The sequence below is a fragment of the Schistocerca nitens genome, chromosome 4 (assembly GCF_023898315.1).
Source record: "Schistocerca nitens isolate TAMUIC-IGC-003100 chromosome 4, iqSchNite1.1, whole genome shotgun sequence".
Lineage (NCBI taxonomy): Eukaryota > Metazoa > Arthropoda > Insecta > Orthoptera > Acrididae > Schistocerca > Schistocerca nitens.
Window position 1 is genome coordinate 577,926,941 of NC_064617.1, and position 27,764 is coordinate 577,954,704.

The following is a 27,764-nucleotide window of genomic DNA, read 5'->3' on the forward strand; positions in this document are numbered from 1 at the left end:
TTTTACGGAACGTAAATTACAAAGTCAGCGTATTGCATGGGCACAATCGAGCATTATATTTTTTCCATAAATGTAAGTAAACAAGAAGTGTGTTATGTTACACTGATAGATCATGGAAATAATAAGCTTAAGTCTGATTCAAATAACATACAAAACATTCAGCCATTAATTCAAAATATAGCTCCAGAATCAACTTTGCAGATTAATTCAGAACATGTCAAGACTAGTGTAAGAATCTCGACACAGAGAAAGTGTTAAAATGGTTTACAGAGTTATAACACCGGAGGCTGTAAATGCAAATCACAGACTGGCCGAGGTATTGCTGCCGCAGGTCAATGATAGCGGGTGCCGCTGAGAGTGCCAGAGCAGACCCGTGGCGAACAGGGCTTCCACTGCCATGAGTAACACACAGTGACGCATTCAAGATCGTAGTCCGCTATGTTTTTCACACTCGTGGTTCGAATGTATTGTGGCCAGGGCATTTTCGACAGCGATTATACACAGCGACATACACACGACATTTTCCTCTTACTTCTCTTTATAAAATAGGGTACACTACAAGTCAATGAGTTAGATTCGTCATTCCTCCATATCGGCTCTTCGCTTAGTGTTTAACACAGCGAAACTGATTTACTTTATGTTGCTACATACAGCTGATTAATAAATTTCAGAATGATAATCCACTCATCGGAAACGTGCTTATCGCTTTACGACAAGATCACACATTCCTCAGCAAAGTTATGACACTGCCAAATTTTGTTATTTATATTCATATAAACCTGTATACAAATCGAAAGCAGCCTTGACAACAATACTGCCTAGTGCTATTGCAAGTGGAATGCCCCTGCCTCTCTCTGATGTGAAAAAAGACTTTTTCAGACAGTTATTGGTGGGCTACAGTTTGATATGGAATCCCAACCATGGTTCAAATGAGTTTTTCATATACAGAAAGCTGTAACATAAGTAAAAGCCATGTTAATAACATTGGTAAAAATACCTTATGGCCAATAGGGGACAATTTTGAATTTTGTTGTTGGTACACATACAGCAATCAAACCACCCAAATAACTGATTTTTAACTAACTACCCAGTTGTCCACTGAAGACTACAGTATTAGCGGATAAGAAAGACGAAGTTGTTATTAATACAGATACATTAATAAAGCTTCTCTCATTTACTCGCTTGGACTTGCCTCTTGCTAGAGGAGGTTCTTGGTTCACTTTATAGGAAATACAAAAAGTTAGTTATATGTGGTAACTTCAATATTAATTGTATAAGTGATTGTGCAAGGAAAAGGATGCTGGTAGACCTCCGTAATTCATATAATCTTATGCAAACCGTATTCTTTCCAACGAGAGTGCAAGGGAACAGTAGAACAACCATAGACAACATTTTTGTTCATTTCTCATTACTAGAAGGGCATTCTGTTAGCAAAAAGATAAATGACCTTTCAGATCATGATGCACATGTTTTAACTCTAAAAGATTTTTGTGCTGCAACACGTGTTAAATATAGTTATCAACTGTGTAGGAAAGCTGATCCAGTTGTTGTAGAGACCTATGTAAACCTTATTAAGGAACAAGAGTGGCAAGATGTTTATAGCGCTGATACAGTAGACGATAAATATAATGCTTTTCTCAAGACTTTTCTCGTGCTCTTTGAAAGTTGCTTTCCGTTAGAACGTTCAAAACAGGGTACTAGCACAACCAGGCAGCCTGGGTGGCTGACTAGAGGGATAAGAATATCTTGTAGAACAAAGTGGCAATTATATCAAAATGTTAGAAACAGTCAAAATCTAACTGCAGCAGCCCGTTACAAACAGTACTGTAAGGTGCTTAAAAATGTTATTAGGAAGGCAAAAAGTAAGTGGTATGCAGATAGAATGGCTAGGTCTCAGGATAAAATTAAAACCATATGGTCAGTCGTAAAGGAAGTGGGTGGTCTGCAGAGACAGGTCGAGGATATAGAATCAGTGCGTAGTGGGAATGTTCGTGTTACTGATAAGTTGCATATATGTACAGTATTTAATAATAACTTTCTGAATATAGCAGGTGAACTAAATAGAAACCTAGTCCCAACAGGGAATCATTTAGCGCTCTTAGGAAAAAGTGTTCCGAGACTGTTACCTGAAATACTCCTCCATGATACTGACAAGAGAGAGATTGACTTAATAATTAAATCACTAAAGACCAGGAACTCTCATGGATATGACGGGGTATCTAGCAGAATACTGAAGTATTGTTCTGTGTATGTTAGCCCAGTACTTAGCCATATCTGTAACATTTCCTTTAGGAGTGGTCAGTTTCCTGACCGATTACAGTACTCTGTAGTGAAGCCACTTTATAAAAAGGGAGACAGGGATAATGTTGACAACTTTAGACCTATTTCCATCCCATCGGTGTTTTCTAAAGTTATGGAGAAGGTTGTATATACAAGGTTACTGGAGCATTTAAATTCACATAATTTGCTGTCAAATGTACAGTTTGGTTTTAGAAATGGTTTAACAGCTGAAAATGCTATATTCTCTTTTCTCTGTGAGGATTTGGACGGATTAAATAAAAGATTGCGAACGCTAGGTGTTTTCTTTGATTTAACGAAGGACTTTGACTGTGTTGACCACAAAATATTACTGCAGAAGTTGGACCATTATGGAGTAAGAGGAGTAGCTTACAATTGGTTCGCCTCTTACTTTAACAACAGAAAGCAGAAGGTAATTCTCCGCAATATTGAGAGTGGTAGTGATGTTCAGTCGCAATGGGGCACTGTTAAGTGGGGCGTTCCGCAAGGGTCGGTGCTGGGGCCACTGCTCTTTCTTATTTACATAAATGATATGCCTTCTAGTATTACAGGTGATTCAAAAATATTTCTGTTTGCTGATGACACCAGCTTCGTAGTGAAGGATCTTGTGTGTAATATTGAAACAGTATCAAATCATGTAGTTCATGAAATAAGTTCGTGGCTTGTGGAAAACAGTTTGATGCTAAATCACAGTAAGACTCAGATTTTACAGTTTCTAACTCACAATTCAACAAGAACCGATATTTGGATAAGACAGAATGGGCATATTATAAGCGAGAGGGAACAGTTCAAGTTCCTAGGCGTTCGGATAGATAGTAAGCTGTTGTGGAAAGCCCATGTCCAGGATCTTGTTCAGAAACTAAATGCTGCTTTATTTACCATTAGAACAGTATCTGAAATAAGTGACAGTTCAACACGAAAAATAGTCCGCATATTTTCATACGCTTATGTCGTATGGTATTATTTTTTGGGGTAATTCTTCTGATTCGAAAAGGGTATTTTTGGCTCAAAAACGGGCTGTTCGAGCTATGTGTGATGTAAGTTCGAGAACCTCTTCTCGACCCCTATTCAATAGTCTGGGAATTCTGACATTGCCCTCACAGTATATATTTTCTTTAATGTCGTTTGTTGTTAGCAATATTAGCCTATTCCCAACAGTTAGCAGCTTTCACTCAGTTAGTACTAGGCAGAAATCAAATCTGTATGTGGAATGCACTTCCTTGACTCTTGTGCAGAAAGGAGTGCAGTATTCTGCTGCATCCATTTTCAATAAGCTACCACAAGAACTCAAAAATCTTAGCAGTAGCCCGAAGTCTTTTAAGTCCAAACTGAAGAGTTTCCTCGTGGCTCACTCCTTCTATTCTGTCGAGGAGCTCCTGGAAGAGCTAAAAAATTAAGCAAATTCCAGTGTTACATTGTTGATTTTCTTTATTTAAACTTACGACTTGTCGTCTGAATATGTTTTTATATTTCATTTCATCTGTTTCTACTATCGTGTTATAATTTCATACATTGACTCGTTCCATGACCATGGAGATTTCTCCTTAATTTGGTCCCACGGAACAATAAATAACTAAATAAATAAATAAATGACATCTACGTTAGTCCTTAACTTCGCAGCATGCATACATGTCGAGAAACATGCACTGCAGTGACTGTAGCCGTTATGAAATACATATAATGTATTCGCAGTTCCGGATACGAGCAACCATCGGATGTTTAAGGGAACGACGAGAGTGAAAATTTGTGCCAAACCGGGACTCGAACGCAGATGTCCCGCTTTGTGCGAGCGTCGCTTTAACCGCTTTCGCTAACTGTGGACGACTCATTGGCAGATCATCGTGGCGCCTGTGGCAAAAGGTGTACTCGTACACACATTATGTAATTCCTGTACAGGGGAGGGCATTGTAACTGAAAGTCGCTGCCTGGTATCGCCGGATTCTTAACAATACAGGCACTGCAAGATCGTATTTACCCGCTGATTCCAGGCGGCGACTTTCAGTATTAAAATGTCCTCCCCTCTACGTGACGCTCTACTGCCGCTGTCAGCTAGGCCTTTTCGAATCAGCGTTCTTAAACCGTGTTTGCACGATTGCACGCGAACACTTCGACTCGTCCGCTAAATCATTCGATCCCACAGGAAATGTCTGGGACAACTTGGAATAGTGGATGAAACGAAGCAGTCAACATGTCAGCACTTCGGACTATGACATACAACCATAAACGGATGGCTTCAACTGCATATGAAATACACGAAGAAACTGGTCCACTATAGTCCTCGCCTAACTGACACAGTTATCAAAGCAAGAGGCGATATTAGACATTAATGCGATATATGCTGGGGGGCAGCACACTCTTTTATCGCTACCGAGCGCCAAATCGAGAAAGTCTGGGAACTACACATCACCAGTAAGCACAACAACGTTCAACCGAAGAGCAAGAGTAGCTACCATCGGAAGTATGCAAGCTGCGGCTGAACGCCGTTTAGACAAGTCACGACAAGAAAGTAGGTGGCGAGGACCCTTGCCGAGCCTCTCATGATTGGCATCTGGGTTTGTAGTTTCCCATCAGTGCTCATGTTGCAGCCTTCCATCTTTTACTAGTAGACGTAGTGTTTCAGAATGGCGGGTGAGGCAGCGGTGTGGGTCCGCAGATGATGCTGCAGAATCCTGTGGAGACGCCCAAGATCGCGCACATGGGCTTCGTGTTCTCTCCGGGGGAGGAGCTGCGAGTGGTGGTGTCGCCGCAGATCCTCCACGCCAGCCAACTCCTGCGCAAGGTGGCCCCCGCCAAGCGGCGCTGCGTCTTCTCCGGAGAGGCCAAGCTGCACTTCTACCGCACCTACACGCAGCGCAACTGCAAGCTCGAGTGCGAGGCCAACTACACGCTGGCTCAGTGCGGCTGCGTGCTCTCCTACATGCCCAGTGAGTAAAGACTGCATCCAAAATGAGGGCGTGCTGCTAATCTGGCTCTGTCTTCCACAGTCGAATGAATCTGACAAAACTGATCCTGTATTAAAGCAGCAAAGTAGTAAGTGAAAATTTTTCCAGACACATGAGCAGTGGCACGTTTTACCTGTACTGTGTTGATAAAACTGAGTAATTAACTACAGTTTAACAAGTCGCCTTTTAGTCTTGTGTGTTTTCGCAAATGATAATACAGGGATAGAGAAGATGTCATCAATGTGCTGAACCTTTCATACTGACGATATTTGCTCCAGGTAATTGCTCAGGTAGACTTTTATTTTTAAATTTACCGCCACAATTAATTTTTAAATTTCCTACAATCTTTAATTTTTTAATGTCCCATCATCTGCCATCTCAATGACGTTATTGTCCCTGGCATGTAGCCAAGCTCCTGTCACGACTTGAAGGCAACACCAAGGGCAAACGTCAAAGTGGTTTTGCTAGTTGTTGTAAATACAACTTACATGCCATTACAAAATGAAGAACTTCTTAGCAAGAAAAAGCTGTGGCATGTTTCGAGCTCTTATGATTCGTTAAACTCTCACTGTGTGGAGACACGTTACCGAATTCCAGTGCACTCTAGCGATACATTTACACATTTATCGTTACTCTCCTACAGTGGATGGAATTTCCAACGTGCGAAACAAAAAAGTATCCTTAAGACTATAAAATCATTATTATTAAATGCAAATTAAAATGCATCAAAACATAATAGCTGAATCTCAAAATAACTTTGAAGTTGATATGATTCCCTTCGGCTCATGTAATTGTACCTTCTGGACGTCAATAATCGTTGTAATCCATAGAAGCGAGGCCCCTACAGTACTGCTACATGGAGCTAACAAACATTCCAAGCCATAAGACTAGCTATTAACTGAAACTTCCTGGCAGATTAAAACTGTGTGCCCGACCAAGACTCGAACTCGGGACCTTTGCCTTTCGCGGGCAAGTGCTCTACCATCTGAGCTACCGAAGCACGACTCACGCCCGGTACTCACAGCTTTACTTCTGCCAGTATCTCGTCTCCTACCTTCCAAACTTTACAGAAGCTCTCCGGCGAACCTTGCAGAACTAGCACTCCTGAAAGAAAGGATACTGCGGAGACATGGCTTAGCCACAGCCTGGGGGACGATTCCAGAATGAGATTTTCACTCTACAGCGGAGTGTGCGCTGGTATGAAACTTACGGGCAGATTAAAACTGTGTGCCGGACCGAGATTCGAAGTCGGGACCTTTGCCTTTCGCGGGAAAGTGCTCTACCAAATGAGCTACCCAAGCACGACTCACGGCCGGTCCTCACAGCTTTACTTCTGCCAGTACCTCGTCTCCTACCTTCCAAACTTCCCGAGTTCGAGTTCGAGTCTCGGTTCGACACACAGTTTTAACCTGCCAGGAAGTTTCATAACAGCGCACAATCCGCTGCAGAGTGAAAATCTCGTTCTGGAAACGTCCCCCAGGCTGTGGCTAATCCATGTCTCCGCAGTATCCTTTCTTTCAGGAGTGCTAGTTCTGCAAGGTTCGCAGGAGAGCTTCTGTAAAGTTTGGAAGGTAGGAGACGAGGTACTGGCAGAAGTAAAGCTGTGAGTACCGGGCGTGAGTCGTGCTTCGGTAGCTCAGATGGTAGAGCACTTGCCCGCGAAAGGCAAGGGTCCCGAGTTCGAGTCTCGGTCAGGCACACAGTTTTAATCTGCCAGGAAGTTTCATATCAGCGGACACTCCGCTGCAGAGTGAAAATCTCATTCTAGCTATTAACTGTTTGGAAAACGTCACTAGATAGTAACAGTTCTAAAATAAGTTATGAGTTATTATTTAAATCCGTTTGGAAAATATCTGTAATGCTTTCTAAGAATATAAATTCTGTAAAACATTATTTAAAAATACGTTTCAAAATATCTGTTGAGGCAGCTCTGCCTCTCAGCCGTTAACTACGAGCCACCCGTGTACTGGGTGCTTGAAACCAGTTTTGCTACAAAAGGCACGCTTTCTAGACAGCGAGAAATCACGAAACAGGATGTGCCAACGTACAGTTGCTAGACTCATGATAAGAGTACCAGATTCCTCGAGTAAGTATGAAATTTAAGAATAGTTTCCTGAAAAGCTCTATTCCTCTAACTACAATTTGCCTTTTTGAGCTTTCGGGGGGTTGTGGAAGGCAAATGCGGAAGAGAACCAGAAGCGTAGATGCTCTTGAGAATGCTTGCAACCGAAACACAAATAATTGTGGCCGGTATGGGAATGTCTGAACAGGTTGTAGACACGTCTTGGTCGATGCAATGAAATTCTGAGAAGTTGGAACGTTCCAACAAATTCAACTCTTCGTGATTGTAAAGAGGAACAGAACAGTTCCCACGTAACCCAGTACGTAGAATGCACGTAGACCTGTGCTCAAGGGATTATGGTAATTGAAAACTATGCAGGCGCATCTTTCTACTGGCGAAAGAATACTGTTAGATACTGTTAGCCAAGGGTGCCTCTCATCACAGGACCGGCCTGAAGCAGCAAACTTAGACGATGCTCACTTAAGGGTGCCCAGTCAGAGATTACAGACTTTTGGGCACCGAAATGGATGAATCAGTGATGGAGGAACTTTCCACGACATAGTTTTGAGTTACCTCAGTACTATCACTTATTTGTTTAACTGAGTTTTATTAAGTTACTTCGTGAGTCATAACTTCATATATATTTTTATTTGGTGTACTTCTGCAAGAAGCATTATCGTTTCTTTCTCAATCCTCTACTGAGTTTTATTTATGGTCTTCACTCTGCCATTTCTTCATTGCTGTTTCAGACAGAAGCACTCAGAGAGGCATCTGCTATTATTGAGAACTACTTTTTTTTATTAAACAGTCCGTGTTCGATACTTTTCGAACCAGCCTGTCTTTCACTTCAGCTGCGAACGATTTCACTGCTGAGCATCAACAACGGTAACTTCGGTCACTCTCCCAGAATGTCTGCCGTAGGGATTGCAGGCCATTGTCTCTCTTCTGATCGGGAGGTAGAGGCGGCGCAGGTCAGTCTCAGGTGACCACAATGGCACAATCCTGCGACTTTCTAGCTACTCACCCCAGAACCTAATCATTAAATTTCATTTTGAGGAGTCTTACGACCTGTTCAAGGAGATGAATTTCAATGTAATTCTTTTATCAGAGATGTGATTCAAACCGAATGTCTCTTCACACTGTATCCGTCTCTCACGTTGTACACCTCTAAGGATTGATGGCGAAAATTACTGTGGTGGCAGGATTTAAAACCGATGATAATATGTACGTAACTGGCGTCATGTTGCGGGAACAGTGATATCTTTTGTAATAATAAATAAACAAACACCGTCTGGATCACTTCTTTTATTACTGACTGCTGGTTGCGACTAACTGCACGTTGTAGTGTCAGACCTAACGATGATCTGCAGTGCATTTTATAACCAGTAGTATGTAATAAACGAACTGATACAGACGGTATTTATTTGCGATAGTAAATACCCTTGGATACAAATGGTGAAAGAGGATCGGAGTTATTGTTTCTCGAAGTTAATGTATCTAAGCAGAACTTATTAATCCATATATACACCACCCAAAATCGGTGCAGTATCACTCTAATCAGCGTTGTTCTCGCTAGTGTCACAGTAAGAACACAAGACACAGATATAGACTTGCAGTTAAAATATCGCTCCCAGGAGGACTCAAGAGATCTATTTCATTCAGACGATGTGGGTGTTATACCTCTGCACTCAATCCATTGCACAGCATATCGCCAAACTCTTACGGACATAATAGCGGTAAAGAGGCCAGGTAAAGTAATTTACGCCTGTCAGATTTCCGCTTCTGGCCTCGCTGCCAGTGAAGTGATATTTTTAATGTATTCAGTGCAGGCAGCCAGAAGAAATTCTAACTTAGTAATGTATGGAAACTTAAAACAAGTTAACAAATGTCTTACAAAAGGACTCTTCAGATATCGTGCGGCAGGATATAAGCAGTGAGGTGGTATTGGATGGTAAAGTTGGAGAATTCAGTGTCAGATTTACAGCACTGTATGTCAAACATGTCCCTAAAAGTTATCTCAAACATGGTTGGCGACAGAACTAAATCAGAAAATGAGTAAATGAATAGATTTGAGGGAAATTTTGACATTGCGCTCTTTTTGCCTCACTTTGTTCCGCGGTTCACTGCATGAAATATTCAGGAAACTGCAGAACAAAGTGAAGCAAAACGTGCACAATTCCAAAATCAAGCTTGCCCTCTCTGTTGTATGCAGAAAGTCGAACCCTGGAGCACTGTGGAAGAAACTGCGTAGCTTTGGTATAGGAAAGGCGAAACCTAATGTCGTTTTCCAAGGCTCTGCATACCAACTGAATGTTTCTCAGCAGCAGTCAGCTCGTAAGTTGTGATAAATTATCAGCCGCAAGATAGACGCGTCTTTTTAAAAACATGTTACTCCACACACACACACACACACACACACACACACATACACACACATACAAATTACGAAAAGCAGTCGATAATTTCTGCCGAGGCAGACGGTAATGACGCAGTGATAATGTTGCCAGTACTGTTACAGTTCTCACAGACTTCAGTCAGTTTTCGACCTACATCAAAAAATTGAAGTACCAAAATCACTTGGTGACTGTAGGCCGATCAGCATATTATTCGCAGTACCTAGAACTTTGGAAATATTGTACATGAACAGACCATTAGTTACCATAAAGCTTATAAAAGTCACGATAAATATGTATCAGCCTTCCGAAAACACCATAACACGGCAAGGTCATTAATCAAAGTGACTGACGACATCGAATATATCCTGGAGAGGCAGAAAACGACCGTTTTTTAAACACTGATTGGCTTCAGCATGGCTTTTGATACTGTTGATTTGATTTAACATTTATGAAAATAAGACAGATAAATTTCTCAAGTGACGTAGTACTGTGGTTCGACAGCTACCTCAGAAATAATTGTCAGCGAATCATCTGTGGTTTGGAGAAGTTCATCATGTGACCGTTTCGTCGCTGGACTCCCCCAGGGTTCAGTCCTTGGTCCATTTATTTTCTCTCTGTCTTCTTTTGGTTGGTCTGGCGTTTTCGGTTGCAGAGCTCTCTTAATTTGATGTACCAGTTTATCATGTGTATGAGTGTACTTAAAACTCTAGTACGCAGGGCTTATGTAGTGCCCAGAGCTGATAACCTACAGAATGAACTGGTACACCTGGAAGAAACATTCTATAAGAATGGATATACAAAAAATTAAATTAAGAGAGATCTGCAAGCAAAAACGTCAGGGCAGTCAAAAGAAGAACAAGAAGAAAGAAATATAATACACTGCCATTCCGCTGTATATGAGAAATACGTATCACTTCAAAAACTGCAAGAATAATGAGGAAGAATAAAGAGTTTGTGCTCTTCTTACCGCTGTCCAAGACAGAAACTCTTCTAGGATCTGTGAAGGAGGGTTTGCTTTTACTAAGACAAGTATGTACGAAACACCTTATGAGACATAAGACTAACAGTACGCGCTGTAAAAGAACGTTGCATTGAACTTCAGCGATAAACTTACACTCGCCTACTACAGTCGAATAAACCTGCAGTGACTGAACATTGTAATCAATTATCCACTTCTTGGATTAAGGAAAAAGTTAAGATACTGGCCACAGCCTCATCCTGCTACGATTCAGTGGTCAAGGAAACTGTGAAAATACAATTAACAGACAACCTGCTCAATCACGACGGGGGTTTCGTGCTCGGCAGATCATGAAAACACCTCATTTCACATCTGCGCTCTCAAAGGAAATATTGTTCTAGGTCTTCACTGCCTGGAATTGCAACATATGTAATCCATAATTATGGACGTCAGTGATGAACTGTTGTAAGTGGTATAGAACTAACTTTACAGGAGATCACAGGGAAGCTGCTGCGGCTCGGATTTTGTTTCCTGTAAAGTAAGTTGAATACACAATTATGAAGATTCTTACTTTTTACATCCTTTCCTGCTAGTCTCTATGTGTACTTTGTCTTTGTGAATGTTTTTGTGTAATATTACGAGGTGAACAGCACTTACGATATTATACGTCTCAGATTTATATTGGTTGTTTTCACTTAAGATATTTTCAATGTGCTCATTACAATAGTTTGTTGTCCATTTCTTTTCCTTTTTATGTTTGTATGTGTTTATCTTTGTTACGCAGGATTATTCTATAATATGTGAGTGGAAATATCAGAATTATTGGTATTGAAATTAAGGAATAAGAACAGTCATGCTTATTCCATGCTAGTAGATTAAGGGACATATAGATATATTAGGGGATACACTGTTTTCATTTCAAAAATGTAATTAAAATATTATTTGCTGAGCAGAGTTTAAGCAAATGAAACAAAAATGACAATTTCAACCATAGAAGCTTGCTTCTGGAAACTGAAGTACGTATAGCTTCTTTAAAACATGTGACAAAGATAAATATTTCTGTCAAAATCCCTCACCTATTCATTAATAAATTGAAAGAGACGATAAAAATATGGTACATAAATACTGAGTTCACCTTAGAATTATCTGGTAATATCCTCGTCGTGTTCAATTCCTTCTGGGTCCTTCCCAGCTTGTGTTGACGTTTTCTGTGGTATACTTCTGTAGAAAAGTTAAAATATTGAAGCACACGTATTAGTAGTTTTTGTATATCTTTAAACTTTTCCGTAGCTTGGTTCTGACAGTATTTCGTGTAGCAGGAAATTCTTCACTCTATACTGCCATTCCTATTTGCTGTTGTACGTCAATCTCTTGAAATGCACCATCAAAGGTTGTTTTATAGAACAGAGAACCTGAATTCTCTGCTCATATTTGTAGAGGCACACCTTGGCTAACTAAAAGTTTTTCTGATGATAAACTTTTAGTTATCCACTTAATTAATGGTGATGATGGTTCTCTTGAGACACGTTCAAAGTGTTTGAAATGGGCCTTTTGCATGTCATACACTTAAATCAGTTACTTGAAACGTCATTGGCGAACAGTTCCAATGATATTTGAGCTAAACTTGCTTCTGGCTTGTTCAGTAACAGCCTGGACACCATATACCAATACTATTTTATGGCCGATCACTTTAAAATTAGAAAAACACATTTTAGAATCCAAAAATGTGACACAATCATGGCGAAATTACATTTCTGACCTTCACAGTTATCAGTTCATATCGTAAGTTCCTAGACTGAGTTTCAGGCATGTTAGCCAGTGCCTACTTCAGCAAAAAAGGTGACACTTCCTTAGGTTCACGACCTGCAACTGTTTCATCTCACATACAACTATAGGATTTCTGCTCTGAAGCATCAAGGATTGTCAAATTATATGCCCAGAGCTTTCTTAGATAAAACACACTGGAATTAACACGATTTGGTGTCGCGAACATTTCTGGAAATCTAAAAGGCAACCTTTGTTTTGATACGGGTTCTTTTGACCGATTTTTGTAAATAGTCTTGTTTTTGTATCCTGTATCAGCTTCTGATAAGTGAGCATCATCTGATTTAATCTGGAATGCATATACATTTGTTACACCAATTTTAATCTCATCACTGTTATCACAGGTATAATTTGCAGGTTCCTTGAAACCTAAGCTAAAGTCAGTATTAAAACGTCATGGTAAAGCCACTGCTTTGCACTTAACTCTTGCATCACTTTGTTTTTCTTGCATTGCTCTACGTACAAATAATACATTTTTGATATATTGAGATGGCTGCCCAGATACAGTCTACCAGATGTCTCTCTGCTGTATCGACTCTCGCTTGTGGGGAACACTCTGATGTGAATTCTGATACGGTTCCTTATTTCTTCGTCCAGCGTTTTAGGTGGAATCCTCTTTCGTCTCTGATCTAGTTAAGCAATTCCAACAGTATTTTTTTCGGTTAACGCTGTCCTGACATACATTTCCGAAATACTCGAAGTATTTAAGAAAAATGGTTTGCAAACTTAAAGTCTTTTGCCACGAACTTCTAACAAGTAATGAAGTGTCACTTTATGCTTGAACCCCCCTCTCTTGTACTATCCTTCTACCCACATTTTTTTGGGATTACGTGTGAAGCTACACATAATCTCTTAAAGTCATCGTTATTTCTTTCTTGCCAGAAACTGTTGAAAATACCTGCCTGTCTTCAAAAGTCATGTTTTCTGAACATTTTCTTTTGCAAGAAGAAATGACTAGTAGTGGTACAGGGTACCCACCCCCACGCATCATTTGGTGGCTTGCGCAGTATGCATGTAGATCCAGATGTAGATGTAGTGATAGATGCAAGCTTAACACAGTTTGTTTAAACAATTGTATAGGTAGATTGAAAGTTTCACTCTACAGCGGAGTGTGCGCTGATATGAAACTTCCTGGTAGATTAAAACTGTGAGCCGGACCGAGACTCGAACTCGGGATGTTTGCCTTTCACGGGCAAGTGCTCTACCAACTGAGCTACCCAAGCACGAGTCACGCCCCGTCCTCACGAGGTACTGGTGGAATTAAAAGCTGTGAGGACGGGGCGAGAGTCGTGCTTGGGTAACTCAGTTGGTAGAGCACTTTCCCGCGAAAGGCAAAGATCCCGAGTTCGAGTCTCGGTCCGGCACACAGTTTAAATCTGCCAGGAAGTTTCAATTGTATAGGTTTTAAATGTATACTCTACACCTGCTTCTCTGCATCTTTTCCTTGTAATACACTTCCACTTATTGTGGTGACGCACTCACTTCCTGCCTCCTGCAAATTCCATTTTTCGTGTAGTGAGAGTATTATTGTCATCCAAGGCATTAGACGCAGTGATTAATGAAGTAACCTCTCCTCATTTATCAACAATCCGATTTGATTGTACACCCTGATGGTTAAAGGAAACTCAACCGCCAATGTTCTCTGCCTCGGTACGATTGCGTTCGCTATCGTAACAGCCCATATGATAAGGAGCGCGGTGGACTACATTCGGCGCCATCGGCGTATGATCACTTACCGTTCTGTACTGCTAAGGTCATCGGTCCCTAAGCTTACACGCTACTTAATCTAACTTACACTAAGGACGACACACACACCCATGTCCGGGGGAGGACTCGAACCGCCGACGAGGGAAGCCGCGCGAACCGTGACAAGACCGTAAGGTTACCGTTTACCGCTGGGTTTCTGCTTGCACACATGGTAGTACAACATTGCTTAGTTTCTTTTCTGTGAAGTACACACATGCGTTAGTTTATCACTAAGAAGGTACGACTTAAACAAGCCACATGCGAGAAAAATCTCAAAATAGTCATTTTTTTTCAGTTACGATGGACCTCCAGGATTATCAACCAAATACTTCGTAAGCACTATGGCTTCGCTGACTCTGTGCTTGCTTTGTCTTACTCTTGAAGGCGTAAAGTTTTATGTTTGACGGATGCACGTTTACTCCACAATGCAAAATGCATTAAAAATCTTGCGCTTCACCTTGAGAAAGGCTGAAAGCTTGTCAGCCAACATATTGGTACACGAGTTAATAATATCCCAGATGCACTCCCGAAAAATAATGGAATATTCAATCCACCGGCAAAACTTCAAGAAACATATCCATGCTTTTCTAGTACCTTTATATTCCTATTTTCTTCTTTTTATCTAATTTGCCATTCTTTCCCTTTTATTTCTTGCTCTTCGTCTGCTCAGTCAGCAATTTCTCCACACTGATTTCTCACGTACTGTGCAGCACCTCCTAAAAGACGTCATTAAATTCTAGAAAGAACGTAAAGAGGAAATCGTTACGTAAACAAAATGTTGCAAGGCTGTCAATTCCAAAATTCCTCATATTCTTTAAAATATATATATGTTTCCGTTCGAGGAACGTATGCCGAGAATCGCTCTGTCAATCACGTAAAATCGCCGTGAGAATTGAGGCAAACATCGCACTGACGCACTATGTTGAAGATACTGTTTGGTAAGACACTGTGCCCTGCTGCATGAAGAAGTCCGTAACTGCCTGTTGCACATCCTCTTCCGTCAGGAATCGTCGACCCTTCAGGGCGGTTTTAGGAGACGACGACTGTAGAGCCGATGCTCGAATGTCCCCGTCTTTAGTTGGCGTAACTTCTGCGTTAAGCGTATGGGGAAGCGCGTCATCATGAAACAGCAGCATTCCTTGTTGCAGTTGGTTTTCGGTAGACATGCTGCCTCATTCTTCATCTGCGATGGATGTCTACCGGTGTTTGCCCTTCGGCAACCAAGAAAAGAATAACAGTACGGCAGTCCTGTTTGGATACATTTGGTAATCAAGTAGTTATAATTCTCGTTTCCGCATTTACCTCACGCATGTCGGAAAGACACGAACGCCGCACAAATCCCTTGCCTACATGTCGGTAGTTATATGGCCGTATCGAAGTTACGCTACGCTGCATATACGCTGCAGCTACGCCCTCAAACGGAAACCTTTTCATAACCCCTTATGTTATCGTTATTATAATTACTATCATTATATACTGCTTATATACTGTACGCTAACGATATCTGATTAGATTTGGTAGAGGGCGTGAAGACCCTAAGCTGGCCAAGTGAGATCAATGCATAAATAACTAAACAATAATTCAAAAAATGAGATTGGATTAGGGTAATCACTGTTGTTGTTGTGGTCTTCAGTCCTGAGACTCGTTTGATGCAGCTCTCCATGCTACTCTATCCTGTGCAAGCTTCTTCATCTCCCAGTGCCTACTGCAACCTACATCCTTCTGAATCTGATTAGTGTATTCATCTCTTGGTCTCCCTCTACGATTTTTACCCTCCACGCTGCCCTACAATACTAAATTGGCGATCCCTTGATGCCTCAGAATATGTCCTGCCAACCGATCTCTTCTTCTAGTCAAGTTGTGCCACAAATTTCTCTTCTCCCCAATTCTATTCAATACCTCCTCATTAGTTATGTGATCTACCCATCTAGTCTTCAGCATTCTTCTGCAGCACCACATTTCGAAAGCTTCTATTCTCTTCTTGCCTAAACTATTTATCGTCCACGTTTCACTTCCATGCATGGCTACACTCCATACAAATACTTTCAGGAACGACTTCCTGACACTTAAATCTATACTCGATCTTAACAAATTTCTCTTCTTCAGAAGAGCTTTCCTTGCCATTACCAATATCCTCTCTACTTCGACCATCATCAGTTACTTGCTTTCCAAATAGCTAAACTCATGTACTACTTCAAGTGTCTCATTTCCTAATCGAATACCCCCAGCATCACCCGATTCAAATCGACTACATTCTATTATCCTCGCTTTGCTTTTGTTGATGTTCATCTTATATCCTCCTTTCAGGACACTGTCCATTCCGTTCAGCTGCTCTTGTAGGTCCTTTGCTGTCTCTGACAAAATTACAATGTCATCGGTACACCTCGAAGTTTTTATTTCTTCTCCATGGATTTTAATTGCTACTCCGAATTTTTCTTTTGTTTCCTTTAGTGCTTGCTGAATATACAGATTCAATAACATCGGGGAGAGGCTACAACCCTGTCTCACTCCCTTCCCAACCACTGCTTCCCTTTAGTGTCCCTCGAAACTTATAACTGCCATCTGCTTTCTGTACAAATTGTAAATAGCCTTTCGCTCCCTGTATTTTACCCCTACCACCTTCAGAATTCGAAAGAGAGTATTCCAGTCAACATTGTCAAATCTTTCTCTAAGTCTACAAATGCTATAAATGTAGGTTTGACTTTCCTTAATCTATTTTCTAAGATAATTCATAGGGTCAGTATTGTTTCTCGTGTTCCAACATTTCTACGGAATCCAAACTGATCTTCCCCAAGGTCGGCTTCTACCAGTTTTTCCACTATACCCGGGCAAAATGAAGAGACTCTTGCAAAACAAAATTGAGAATGTTCACGAATATCTTGAACAACAGATCAATATGTCCACAAACAGATCGTAGCAACCGGTGACAGAATCTGAAACTAAACTAGTACACAAGAATCAGAGACAGCTAAGAGTTTAAATAATGTTCAAGACAAACAATATTACATAAAAGTTGCTTAGATCAAAGAACAGACAAGGAAACCCGAATCAGTCAGCTTCTTTGCAGTAAAAATACGGGATGTCCACATGAAAACTCCGTGATTATCAAATGCAATTTTAAAAAACTTTGAGGTATACATACTTGAGGTTTGCTGCATCATGTAAAGTAATTCAAAAAGTTTTGAACAAAAAACTGATAAACTTCCATTTGGGGTTCTTTCGTAGCCCACACTCTGTCTAGACGATGGTCTGTCTCAACCCACATGTGCACAAGCATGTATGGGGTGATGAAGGTTACTGCAACCACAATTTCTGTGCGGGGATTTCCAAGGTAAGGTACAGGTGAGACATACACAGTGTCTTTCACATAACCTCACAGGAAGAAATCCAGAAGGCTTATGTTCGGAGATCACTGTGGCCACATCGTTGTTCCATCACGGATTAGCCATCACAGCGAAAATGTTCAATACTCGAAGCCACGAACATGTAACCTCCAGTGTTGTGCTGAGAAGAAGCTAAGTGACGGCACATTACTCAAACAGGTCCAGATAAACGGTTCCCATTAGTGTTTCTTCGATGAAGAAAAGTGGTCTGACTATGTAGTCTTTCATCAACGCACACCACACATTCACTTTTCGTGCTCTTTGACATGTTCCTGAAAAACCATGGAGTTTTGCCGAAATAAAGAATAATGTTGTGCCGATAAACCTTCCTACAAGTGTGAAAGATCTATTGATCACAGAAAACGACATTTCCTAGATTAGAGTTTCCTCCACCCCATTAGCAAATTCTGGCGACGTTGTAAGTCATTTCGCTTCAATGCTTGCACATTTTAAACTTTATAAGCGTGCAAGCGAAGTCGTTTATGCAGCACATTGTGAGCTGCTGAACGAGGAAAGTTTATTTCTGTCAATGGTCCTCGAACTAACTTTGGTGGGCTTTAGTAGAAGGTCTCTCTGTGATATCTTCCACTATTTCATCATATGTACTTGTTCTGGCACAACGTGACTGTTTGTTTACACTGCAGTTGGCTAGGAACCTGTCATACTAAGCCTCAATCGTTTAAGAGTCTGCTGGCGCCCTTTGAAATTTACTTCGGAAATTTCTTTGGACAGCAATGAGTGTTTTAGTTTTCGCACACAAGACGACGCATTGGGCTGTCTCTAGAGATGTGGTAATTTGTGGTAATTACTTAGAATCTGAAAGGAAACAAAAGGAACCGTTTGAAAAAAAAAACCATCACAAACGTTTAACTTTACATGATGCCGCAACCCGCAAGTACCTGGGTCTCATACTTCTTTTTGTTAGCTACATTTGGAGTTTAGGGTGATTTCATGTGGAACTCTGTAATGCAGTATTTTATAGAGGAAGAAAGAGGACTCTATATCATAGTACAAGTATTACGCAAATAAGGATGGAAAGTAGTTATCATTACCTCATATCAACTTATGCAGTACATTTCAGACGGGCTAATATAAACCAGAAAACATGCAGCGAACTACCTGAACAACCATTTTGGAAACTATTTGTGCACTGCTCGGCTCAAGTCTAAGCTATGTAACACTTCTGCTAAGATTATAATAACGATTAATGGCCGACTGCCTAGGTCTTATGTTCTGTGAACCACGTTAGATGGACAGAAATCAAACTGTTTAATTTGCGCCAGGTTTAGCAAGTTGATTATAAGTTTATACATAACACGTTTAATTTCTCTGCCGAAGTGTACTTCTTAGCAGCTGTAGAGTAAACTTAATTACTAAGTTCAAGTGCATCTTTGACAATTTGTACGTTTCAAATTATATTATAAGATACTGACAACCATAAATGAGAATAGTTTTTATCCTCTGCAGAAGACTCCAAGACGCCGATATGCAGCAGCATCAAGAGCGAGGCGTGTGCTAATAAGGCTCTAGGTGAGTATCACTTATTCGGAGACGGAATCGATACATTGTCTCGAGTAGCCAAAAGCTTCTCAAGAGCATTCATTGCTGTAGTTTATCGCATCTTGGACATTAATTGCTCTCAAAAAATTGCAACTATTTCACAGCTACATTAAAAAAAATATTCCTTCAACGTAAATATGAAACTATACATGCTGACATCTTGGAAATGCTGCCTCTGTAATGTATTTAGCGAATTAAATCAGGGTAACATTTTACTTCATATCCTTCATAATGTTGTAGGACGAGTGACTTACCTTTATTCCTTGTTTTTCATTGCAGAGTGCGCACCTGTTTTTTGAGCGCCGTTGATATAATAACTGTTTCTCCGACAAGATACATTCCGTGTGACCACAAAGTTATCTTTATTGAGATTCACGTACGCTATTCGTCTGTGTTTTCGCCGTCCAGTGGCATTTTTTATCTGAAAATGAACGGAGGAAGTTTAATATTTAACATCAAGTTGGTGACTTTGTCATTCCTGTCGGAGTGCTACACCGTATAAAGGAAGAAAGGGGAAGGACACTGTGCGTGTCATTTTCAAGGACACAATCTCGGCTTTCACCATACTCGATTTTTGTGATCCACAGGAAAAGCTCCTCCCGAACATGTGTCCATTTCACTAGCTACGGGAGCTACGGTGCGTCTTTGACGTGGAGGTAGGGGACCTGTCGAAAATTAATGTTAAGTGGTTTGTTAAAGAGCAAAATGTTATCACGACGCTAGCCTAATGAACCCGACAGTACCTCCCAGAAATCGATCCCAGTCTGGTCATCTTCCCTAGCGCAGTGCGCTTTACGCTATACTATCAATCGCAAAATTGTGGCAGACTGTAGCAGTGATCAACGGAACACAGAATATCATCATGACACTTGTAAACTTAGACCAAGGCAAAATTAACTGTGCATAATTTCAAGAAGTCAGTGATGAAGTTCAAAGATAAGAGAGTAATTTCCATTATTGACAAAAGCAAAGGGGAAGTACTGTGAGCGAAATAATTAGAATGAAACGTTAGGCTAGGTATGTGAGTCGTCGAGACAGGCTTGCAATTTATCACCCCTGTCTTCTCTGTCGAAAAACCGGTACGGTAAATTTAAAAATATGATGACGTCTTTTAATTCACTCTACTGCAGCACTTGCTGTTATATTGATATTCAGTTTAGCCAGTAACTGAAAATCTTGAAATTAATGGTAGGTGCTCAGCAACATTTCGAGTTCATGTACTCTGTACAGTGCCCATGTCACGAATTAATAGTATATTAACCCTCCATAAAAGAGTGATAGTAACAGTATTTTTAGCTTTCACAAAAAAGTGACACTAAAAACGCAAGGTTCGCTGACAACATTGCTAAAAGTGTAGAAGGTTTCTTAGAAGTATTAGATATAGTAGTCAGCATACTAAGAACAGGATTCTGAGTGAAGATGCAAGAGCTGAAGGCGCAAGTGATGAAAAGTAGAAGTGGGAATATACTACAGTTCCAAATATCGGAATACTTACGAGAACTAGTTTAAGTTTTAATTACTCAAGAAGAAAGGTCACAAGAAATGCTGAAAGAACGTAAGACTGTGTGTAACAGGCCAAAGCACCTTTCTTTAAGGCAATAAAGGTTTGCAAATGTCAAATACTGTTCTAAACCTAAGTGAAATGGTTCAAATGGCTCTGAGCACTATGGGACTTAACATCTGTGGTCATCAGTCCCCTAGAACTTAGAACTACTTAAACCTAACTAACCTAAGGACATCACATACATCCATGCCCGAGGCAGGATTCGAACCTGCGACCGTAGCAGTCGCGCGGTTCCGGACTGAGCGCCTAGAACCGCGAGACCACCGCGGCCGGCAAACCTAAGTGAGAAGTTGTAGAAACTGTGCTATTGGACGTCAATGGGGAACAGATATAAATTGTGGACAACAAGGAAAACAGCAGCAGACAAAACTATTAGAATAAACTGACAAATAAACTATAATGCGCAATAGTATTATACAGAGTAGCTAGTGGAACAAGTATTCATTGAGAAGGGATGGTCAGGGGGTTGTTCTGGAGCATCGTGGTGTAGCTACTGGGAGCAACCGAACATGAAAATTGCGATTAGAGTTACTTGATGAATACTCTGGGTGAGTGGCGGAACATGGAAGATCCTGCTCCAGGGACACAGTAAAATACGTAGCATCGATAACCGAGATGCTAGTGGTACAATGTATGCATAAATCGCAGGGTTGGCACGTAGCAGAACGAAAGTTACGATCAGTCGAAGAAATGAAGACCGTTGAAAAGATCCGATGAGTTTGCAGTTTAACTGGCTAGTAGCAAACGTAGTGAAAGATATATTTGTTTCAAAAACGGATTGCCCAAAATATATAAATATCTCCGCAAGGGTCTTATAGATGATAAGTGTGAAGTAGTTTTCCTCTACTGATGTCTAGTCAATCTGTATAATCTGTTTTTCTTTGTTATTGTGGGATGCGTATGGTGCGGAGAGTCTCTACTTTGCTGAACGTTGTCAGTCTGAGTCCTGTTTACCTGTACAGTTTTTGTTTTGTTTATAATGCTGCAAATGAAATGACTGAAGGGCCAGAACCTCAGTGCCGGCACGCAGTCTTCTCCTGTACAGTAGCACCAAAGGTGCTGCCAGGATTAACGTCTCTCTCCATCAACAGTTTTATGCCTCGCTCCGTGAAATTGAACCGGAATTACGCTCTCATGATGGTGATGCGTGATTGCACGTCACTATCTCTCATCCGTTTGCATGTCTAGGATTAAGGCATGGTAAGTGCTTCTGGCATCTGCGAATCCATGGGTAACAGAAGAAATATTTCAGTTGATCGATGAGAGAAGGAAGTTCAGAAATGTTTAGGGTAATTCAGGCATACAAAAATACAAGTGACTTAAAAATAAAATAAATAGGATCTGCAGGGGAGCTAAAGCGAAACAGATGCTTGTAAAATGTGAAGAAATACAAAAAGAAATAATGGTTGGAGGAACTGACTCGGCATACAGAAAAGTGAAAACACCTGCGGTGAAACTAAAAACAAGGGTGGTAACATTAAGAGTGCAATGGGAATTTCACAGTTAAAAACAGAGGAGAGAGCGGATAGATGGAAAGAGTAGATTGAAGGCCTCTACGAGGGGGAGGACTTGTCTGGCGACGTGATAAAAGAACAAACAGGAGTCCACAGAGAAGAGATGGGGGATCCAGTATTCGACTCAGAATTTAAAAGGCGTTTGGAAGGTTTAAGATCAAATAAGATGCATCATAAAGCATTCCATCGGAATTTATAAAATGGTTGGGAGAAGTGGCAACAAAACTAAAATTCACGTAGGCGTGTAGGATCTATGAGACTGGAGATATACCTTCAGATTTTCGAAAACGCAGCATTCACACAATACCAAAGATAGCAGGAGCGAGAATCATCGCAGAATCAGCTTGCTAGCTTGTACATGCAAATTACTGATGAGAATAATACACAGAATAATGGAAAAGTAAGTTGAGTATTTGTTAGATGACGATCAGTTTAGCTTTAGGAAAGGTAAAGGCGCCAGAAAATCAGTTCTGAAGTTGAGGTTGATAATGGAAGCAACACCAAAGAAAAATCAAGACGCATTCATAGGATTTGTCGACCTGGAAAAAGAATTCGGCAATGTCAAATTGAGGAAGATGTTCGAAATTCTGAGAGATGTGGAAATAAACTGTAGGGAAAGACGAGTACAATATATACAGGGTGTTACAAAAAGGTACGGCCAAACTTTCTGGAAACATTTCTCACACACAAAGAAAGAAAATATGGTATGTGGACATGTGACCGGAAACGCTTATTTCCATGTTAGAGCTCATTTTACTACTTCTCTTCAAATCACATTAATCACGGAATGGAAACACACAGCAACAGAACGTACCAGCGTGATTCAAACACTTTGTTACAGGAAGTATTCAAAATGTCCTCCGTTAGCGAGGATACATGCATCCACCCTCCGTCGCATGGAATCCCTGATGCGATGATGCAGCCCTGGAGAATGGCGTATTGTATCACAGCCGTCCACAATACGAGCACGAAGAGTCTCTACATTTGGTACCGGGGTTGAGTAGACAAGAGCTTTCAAATGCCCCCATAAATGAAAGTCAAGAGGGTTGAGGTCAGGAGAGCGTGGAGGCCATGGAATTGGTCCGCCTCTACCAATCCATCGGTCACCGAATCTGTTGTTTAGAAGCGTACGAACACTTCGACTGAAATGTGCAGGAGCTCCATCGTGCATGAACCACATGTTGTGTCTTACTTGTAAAGGCACATGTTCTAGCAGCACAGGTAGAGTATCCCGTATGAAATCATGATAACGTGCTCCATTGAGCGTAGGTGGAAGAACATGGGGCTCAATCAAGACATCACCAACAATGCCTGCCCAAACGTTCACAGAAAATCTGTGTTGATGACGTGATTGCACAATTGCGTGCGGATTCTCGTCAGCCCACACATGTTGATTGTGAAAATGTACAATTTGATCACGTTGGAATGAAGCCTCATCCGTAAAGAGAACATTTGCACTGAAATGAGGATTGACACATTGTTGGATGAACCATTCGCAGAAGTGTATCCGTGGAGGCCAATCAGCTGCTGATAGTGCCTGCACACGCTGTAAATGGTACGGAAACAACTGGTTCTCCCGTAGCACTCTCCATACAGTGACGTGGTCAACGTTACCTTGTACAGCAGCAACTTCTCTGACGTTGATATTAGGGTTATCGTCAACTGCACGAAGAATTGCCTCGTCCATTGCAGGTTCCTCGTCGTTCTAGGTCTTCCCCAGACGCGAGTCATAGGCTGGAATGTTCCGTGCTCACTAAGACGCCGAACAATTGCTTCAAACGTGTTCCTGTCGGGACACCTTCGTTCTGGAAATCTGTCTCGATACAAACGTACCGCGCCACGGCTATTGCCCCGTGCTAATCCATACATCAAATGGGCATCTGCCAACTCCGCATTTGAAAACATTGCACTAACTGCAAAACCACGTTCGTGATGAACACTAACCTGTTGACGCTACGTACTGATGTGCTTGATGCTAGTAGTGTAGAGCAATGAGTCGCATGTCAACACAAGCACCGAAGTCAACATTACCTTCCTTCAATTGGGCCAACTGGCGGTGAATCGAGGAAGTACGGTACATACTGACGAAACTAAAATGAGCTCTAACATCGAAATTAAGCGTGCCGGACACATGTCCACATAACATCTCTTCTTTATTTGTGTGTGAGGAATGTTTCCTGAAAGTTTGGCCGTACCTTTTTGTAACACCCTGTATATAACCAAGAGTGGACGACGTTCTCGGTTTAGAAAGGGTGTAAGACAGGGATGGAAATAAAACAAAGGCAGAATACTATTATTAATATTCAAGGATATCAAAGCTGAGATTCAATGATGACATTGATATCCTCAGTGAAAGTGAAGAAGAATTACAGGCTGTGTTGAAAGGAATAAACAGTCTAATGAGTACGGAATATGGATTGAGAGTAAATCGAAGATAGGCGGAAGTAATGAGAAGTAACAGAATTGAGAACAGCGAGAAACTTAACATCAGGATTGGTGATCACGAAGTCGACGGAGTTAAGGAATTCTGCAACCTAGGCAGCAAAATAACCCATGACGGACGGAGGAATGTGGACATAAAAAGCAGACTAGCTGTGGTATAAAGGGCCTTCCCGGCCAGAGGAAGTCTACCAGTATCACACACAGACCTTAGTTTGTGGAAGAAATTTCTGAGAATATACGTTTGGAGCACGTCACTGTATGGCAATGAAACGTGGACTGTAGAAAAACCGAAAAAGAATAGAATCGAAGCATTAGAGACGGAGTGCTATAGAGAAATGACGACAATTAGGTGGACTGTTAAGGCAAGGAATGAGGAGGTTCTCCACAGAATCGACGAGGAAAGGAATATGTGGAAAACGCTGACAAGAAGAAGGGATAGGATAGTTGGACATCTGTTACGACATCAGAGAATAACTTGTATGGTACTAGAGGGAGCTGTACAGGGCAAAGACTGTAGAGGAATGCAGAGACTGGAACACATCTAGCAAATAATTGAGGGCGTTGGTTGTAAGTGCTACTCTGAGACGAAGAGATGGGCGTAGGGAGGAATTCGTGGTGCGCCGCATCAAACCTGTCGGGACACTGAGGACTCAAAATAAAATTAAAAAAAACATGATTTAGATAGTGATACATTTTAGACGAAATTATGTTATTTTTGTATAGGTAAAACAATAATCGCAGTAAGCTGGCCGTAGAAAAGCATATGACGACGAGCGAAAGGCAGACGGTGCTTAGAATGTTTTTCAGGTAAAACTTTGAGTATCAACACGATCAGTGTAGCCTACATGTATCCTTATGCGGAGAGGCTAAAATCTATATTTAGAGGCGTACACAATTAAAAGTTTAGTAATAAATTTTGTGGTATAAGGCCGTTGACAGTTCTTTGGTGTAAAGTCGAAACGCGTCCGGTATTAAGAAAAGGAAGTTCTCTGCCATTGGCATCATCGGATGCGGTATTGGAAGGCCGCGGGGTCATCGGATGCGGTGTTGGAGAGCCGTGGGGCCCCGTTGTCAGTTTTCATGACCTGCAGCGGGTTTTACACGGTCAAGTAGTTCTTCAATTGGTCTCAGGCTGAGTGCACTTGGCACCAGATCTCCCGCCAAGAAAAATTTCCTGTTAGAACTAGAAATGTCACCTAGGCCCTCCACACGGCAGTCAGTGGCGCAGACTACTCAGCTATCGAAATGGACAGTCAAAAACCTAATGGACCCCTAAAAGAAACGGAGCACCTGCAGCATTGTCGTAACATTAAAATGTATCCTTTTCGATCTTCTCTGAGCACTCTAAAATTTTGTTTATGTAGCTTTTTTTACACTCTGTATGGCAGAAGGGAAAACGCATTAGATTCTGATTTTTCATCTTGAGTACACATTAGCAAAAGGAAAAGATGGATACAAAATGAGTAATAAAGGGAGGCCAAATCCTGATACCACTAATTGCGATGAACTCCAACGTTTCCGTAGATCATACTCAAAAATAATTCGTTGGAAAAACTCGATCATTCTGACGTTATTTTGTTATAAAATAGGCGTCGTTTAAAGCTACGATGCAGAGAGCCGGGCAGGATAAGATGGGCAGAGGCAGTAGGAGATATGAAAAGATGAACGGAGGTGGAAATTGACAGAGAGAGGAGCAAGTAGAAGATGGGCACACAGGGGGGAAGTTGAGATGTATTGAGAGAGAGGAGCGAGGAGGAAATGGACAGATTGAGTGTAGTAGGACAGAATGGGACGAGCTAGGGGAGCAGGAAATGGGCAGAGATAGGGGGAGGAGGAGATAAGCGCAGAGATGGGGAGGAAGAGATAAGCAGGGAGATGGGGAGGGGAAGATGGAGACAGAGAGGGGCAAGGAGAAGATGGGCAGAAAGGTGGGCAAAGAGGAGCTGTGGAAGTCCATCGTTCTTGCTGACGTGGGGCAGCAGCTGATAATGTAAATAAAGAAAATGACACATCACAGCCGTATCATCAAAGGTATTTCAGACGACTAGTTTCGGCGCAATACTCACGCCATCTTCAGGTCCACTATAAAGCGAATGGATACTATTATTTCGTGTCCCATGTATAGTAGAACCCATATAATCTAGTTGCCGTGGATTGCATAGAACAGAAATGTATACTCTACAAGATGTTGCCACCACTTTGAGCACACGGACATGCCATCTCCCCTGTCCATCACTCTGCCCTTATCCTCTTCCCCTTCTCTCTGAACACCTCCCCCTTCCTCATTTTTTCTAGCAATATACTCACACATCTGTCCATCTCCTCTTCGCCCCCTACCTCACCTCTTTGACCCAACTGCTCTGCTGAGTGCTGTTCATCGGCGACGGAGGTTGGAATTTGCAAACCAATACCACAACTGGACGTCGACCGAATGGTGACAGGAGGCCTTTCCAGATAGATCACGTTTTCTGCTCCATCGGACAAATGGCATTTGGCGTTTGTCTGAAGGACTGAGGCCGGAGTAGGAAGCGTTATGATTTGAGGATTGTTTTCGCGGCATTTCCTGGGTGTCTTTGTCATTCTGGAAGGCCAATTGATAAACGCTAATATGAATATTTCCTTGGAGACCAAGTCTAGCGCTACAGGCAGTTTGTTTTTTCTCGGCGCGATAGCATCTACCAGCAGGCCAGTAAAACGTTTCACGGAGCTCACAGTGAACGTGAGTGGTTGAAAAATGGTTCAAATAGCTCCGAGCACCATGGGACTTAACATCTGAGGTCATCTGTCCCCTAGAACTTAGAACTACTTAAACCTAACTAACCTAAGGACATCACACATATCCATGCCCGAGGCAGGATTCGAACCTGCGACCGTAGCAGTCGCGCTGTTCCGGACTGAAGCGCCTAGAACCGCTTGGCCACCGCGGCCGGCGTACGTGAGTGGTTCGAAGAACACCAGGATAAGTACACAGTATTCCCCTGTTAATGAAACTTCCTCGATAAAAACGTAATAGAGAAGCTGTGGGACCTGCTTGATCGGGCTGTTCGCGCCATTGATCCTCAGCCAAAAAAGTTA

General features: G+C 41.5%; 1 protein-coding gene across 1 annotated transcript in view; it reads left to right on the forward strand.

Annotated features, from left to right (window-relative positions):
• The window catches only part of LOC126252448 (pickpocket protein 28-like), a 203,007-nt gene that overhangs the window by 145,529 nt on the left and 29,714 nt on the right, over positions 1–27,764 (forward strand). The window contains exons 7-8 of the mRNA XM_049953342.1: positions 4,952–5,222; positions 19,077–19,139. Coding sequence (XP_049809299.1) covers positions 4,952–5,222; positions 19,077–19,139 — 334 coding nt within the window. The remainder of the gene's footprint in view (positions 1–4,951; positions 5,223–19,076; positions 19,140–27,764) is intronic.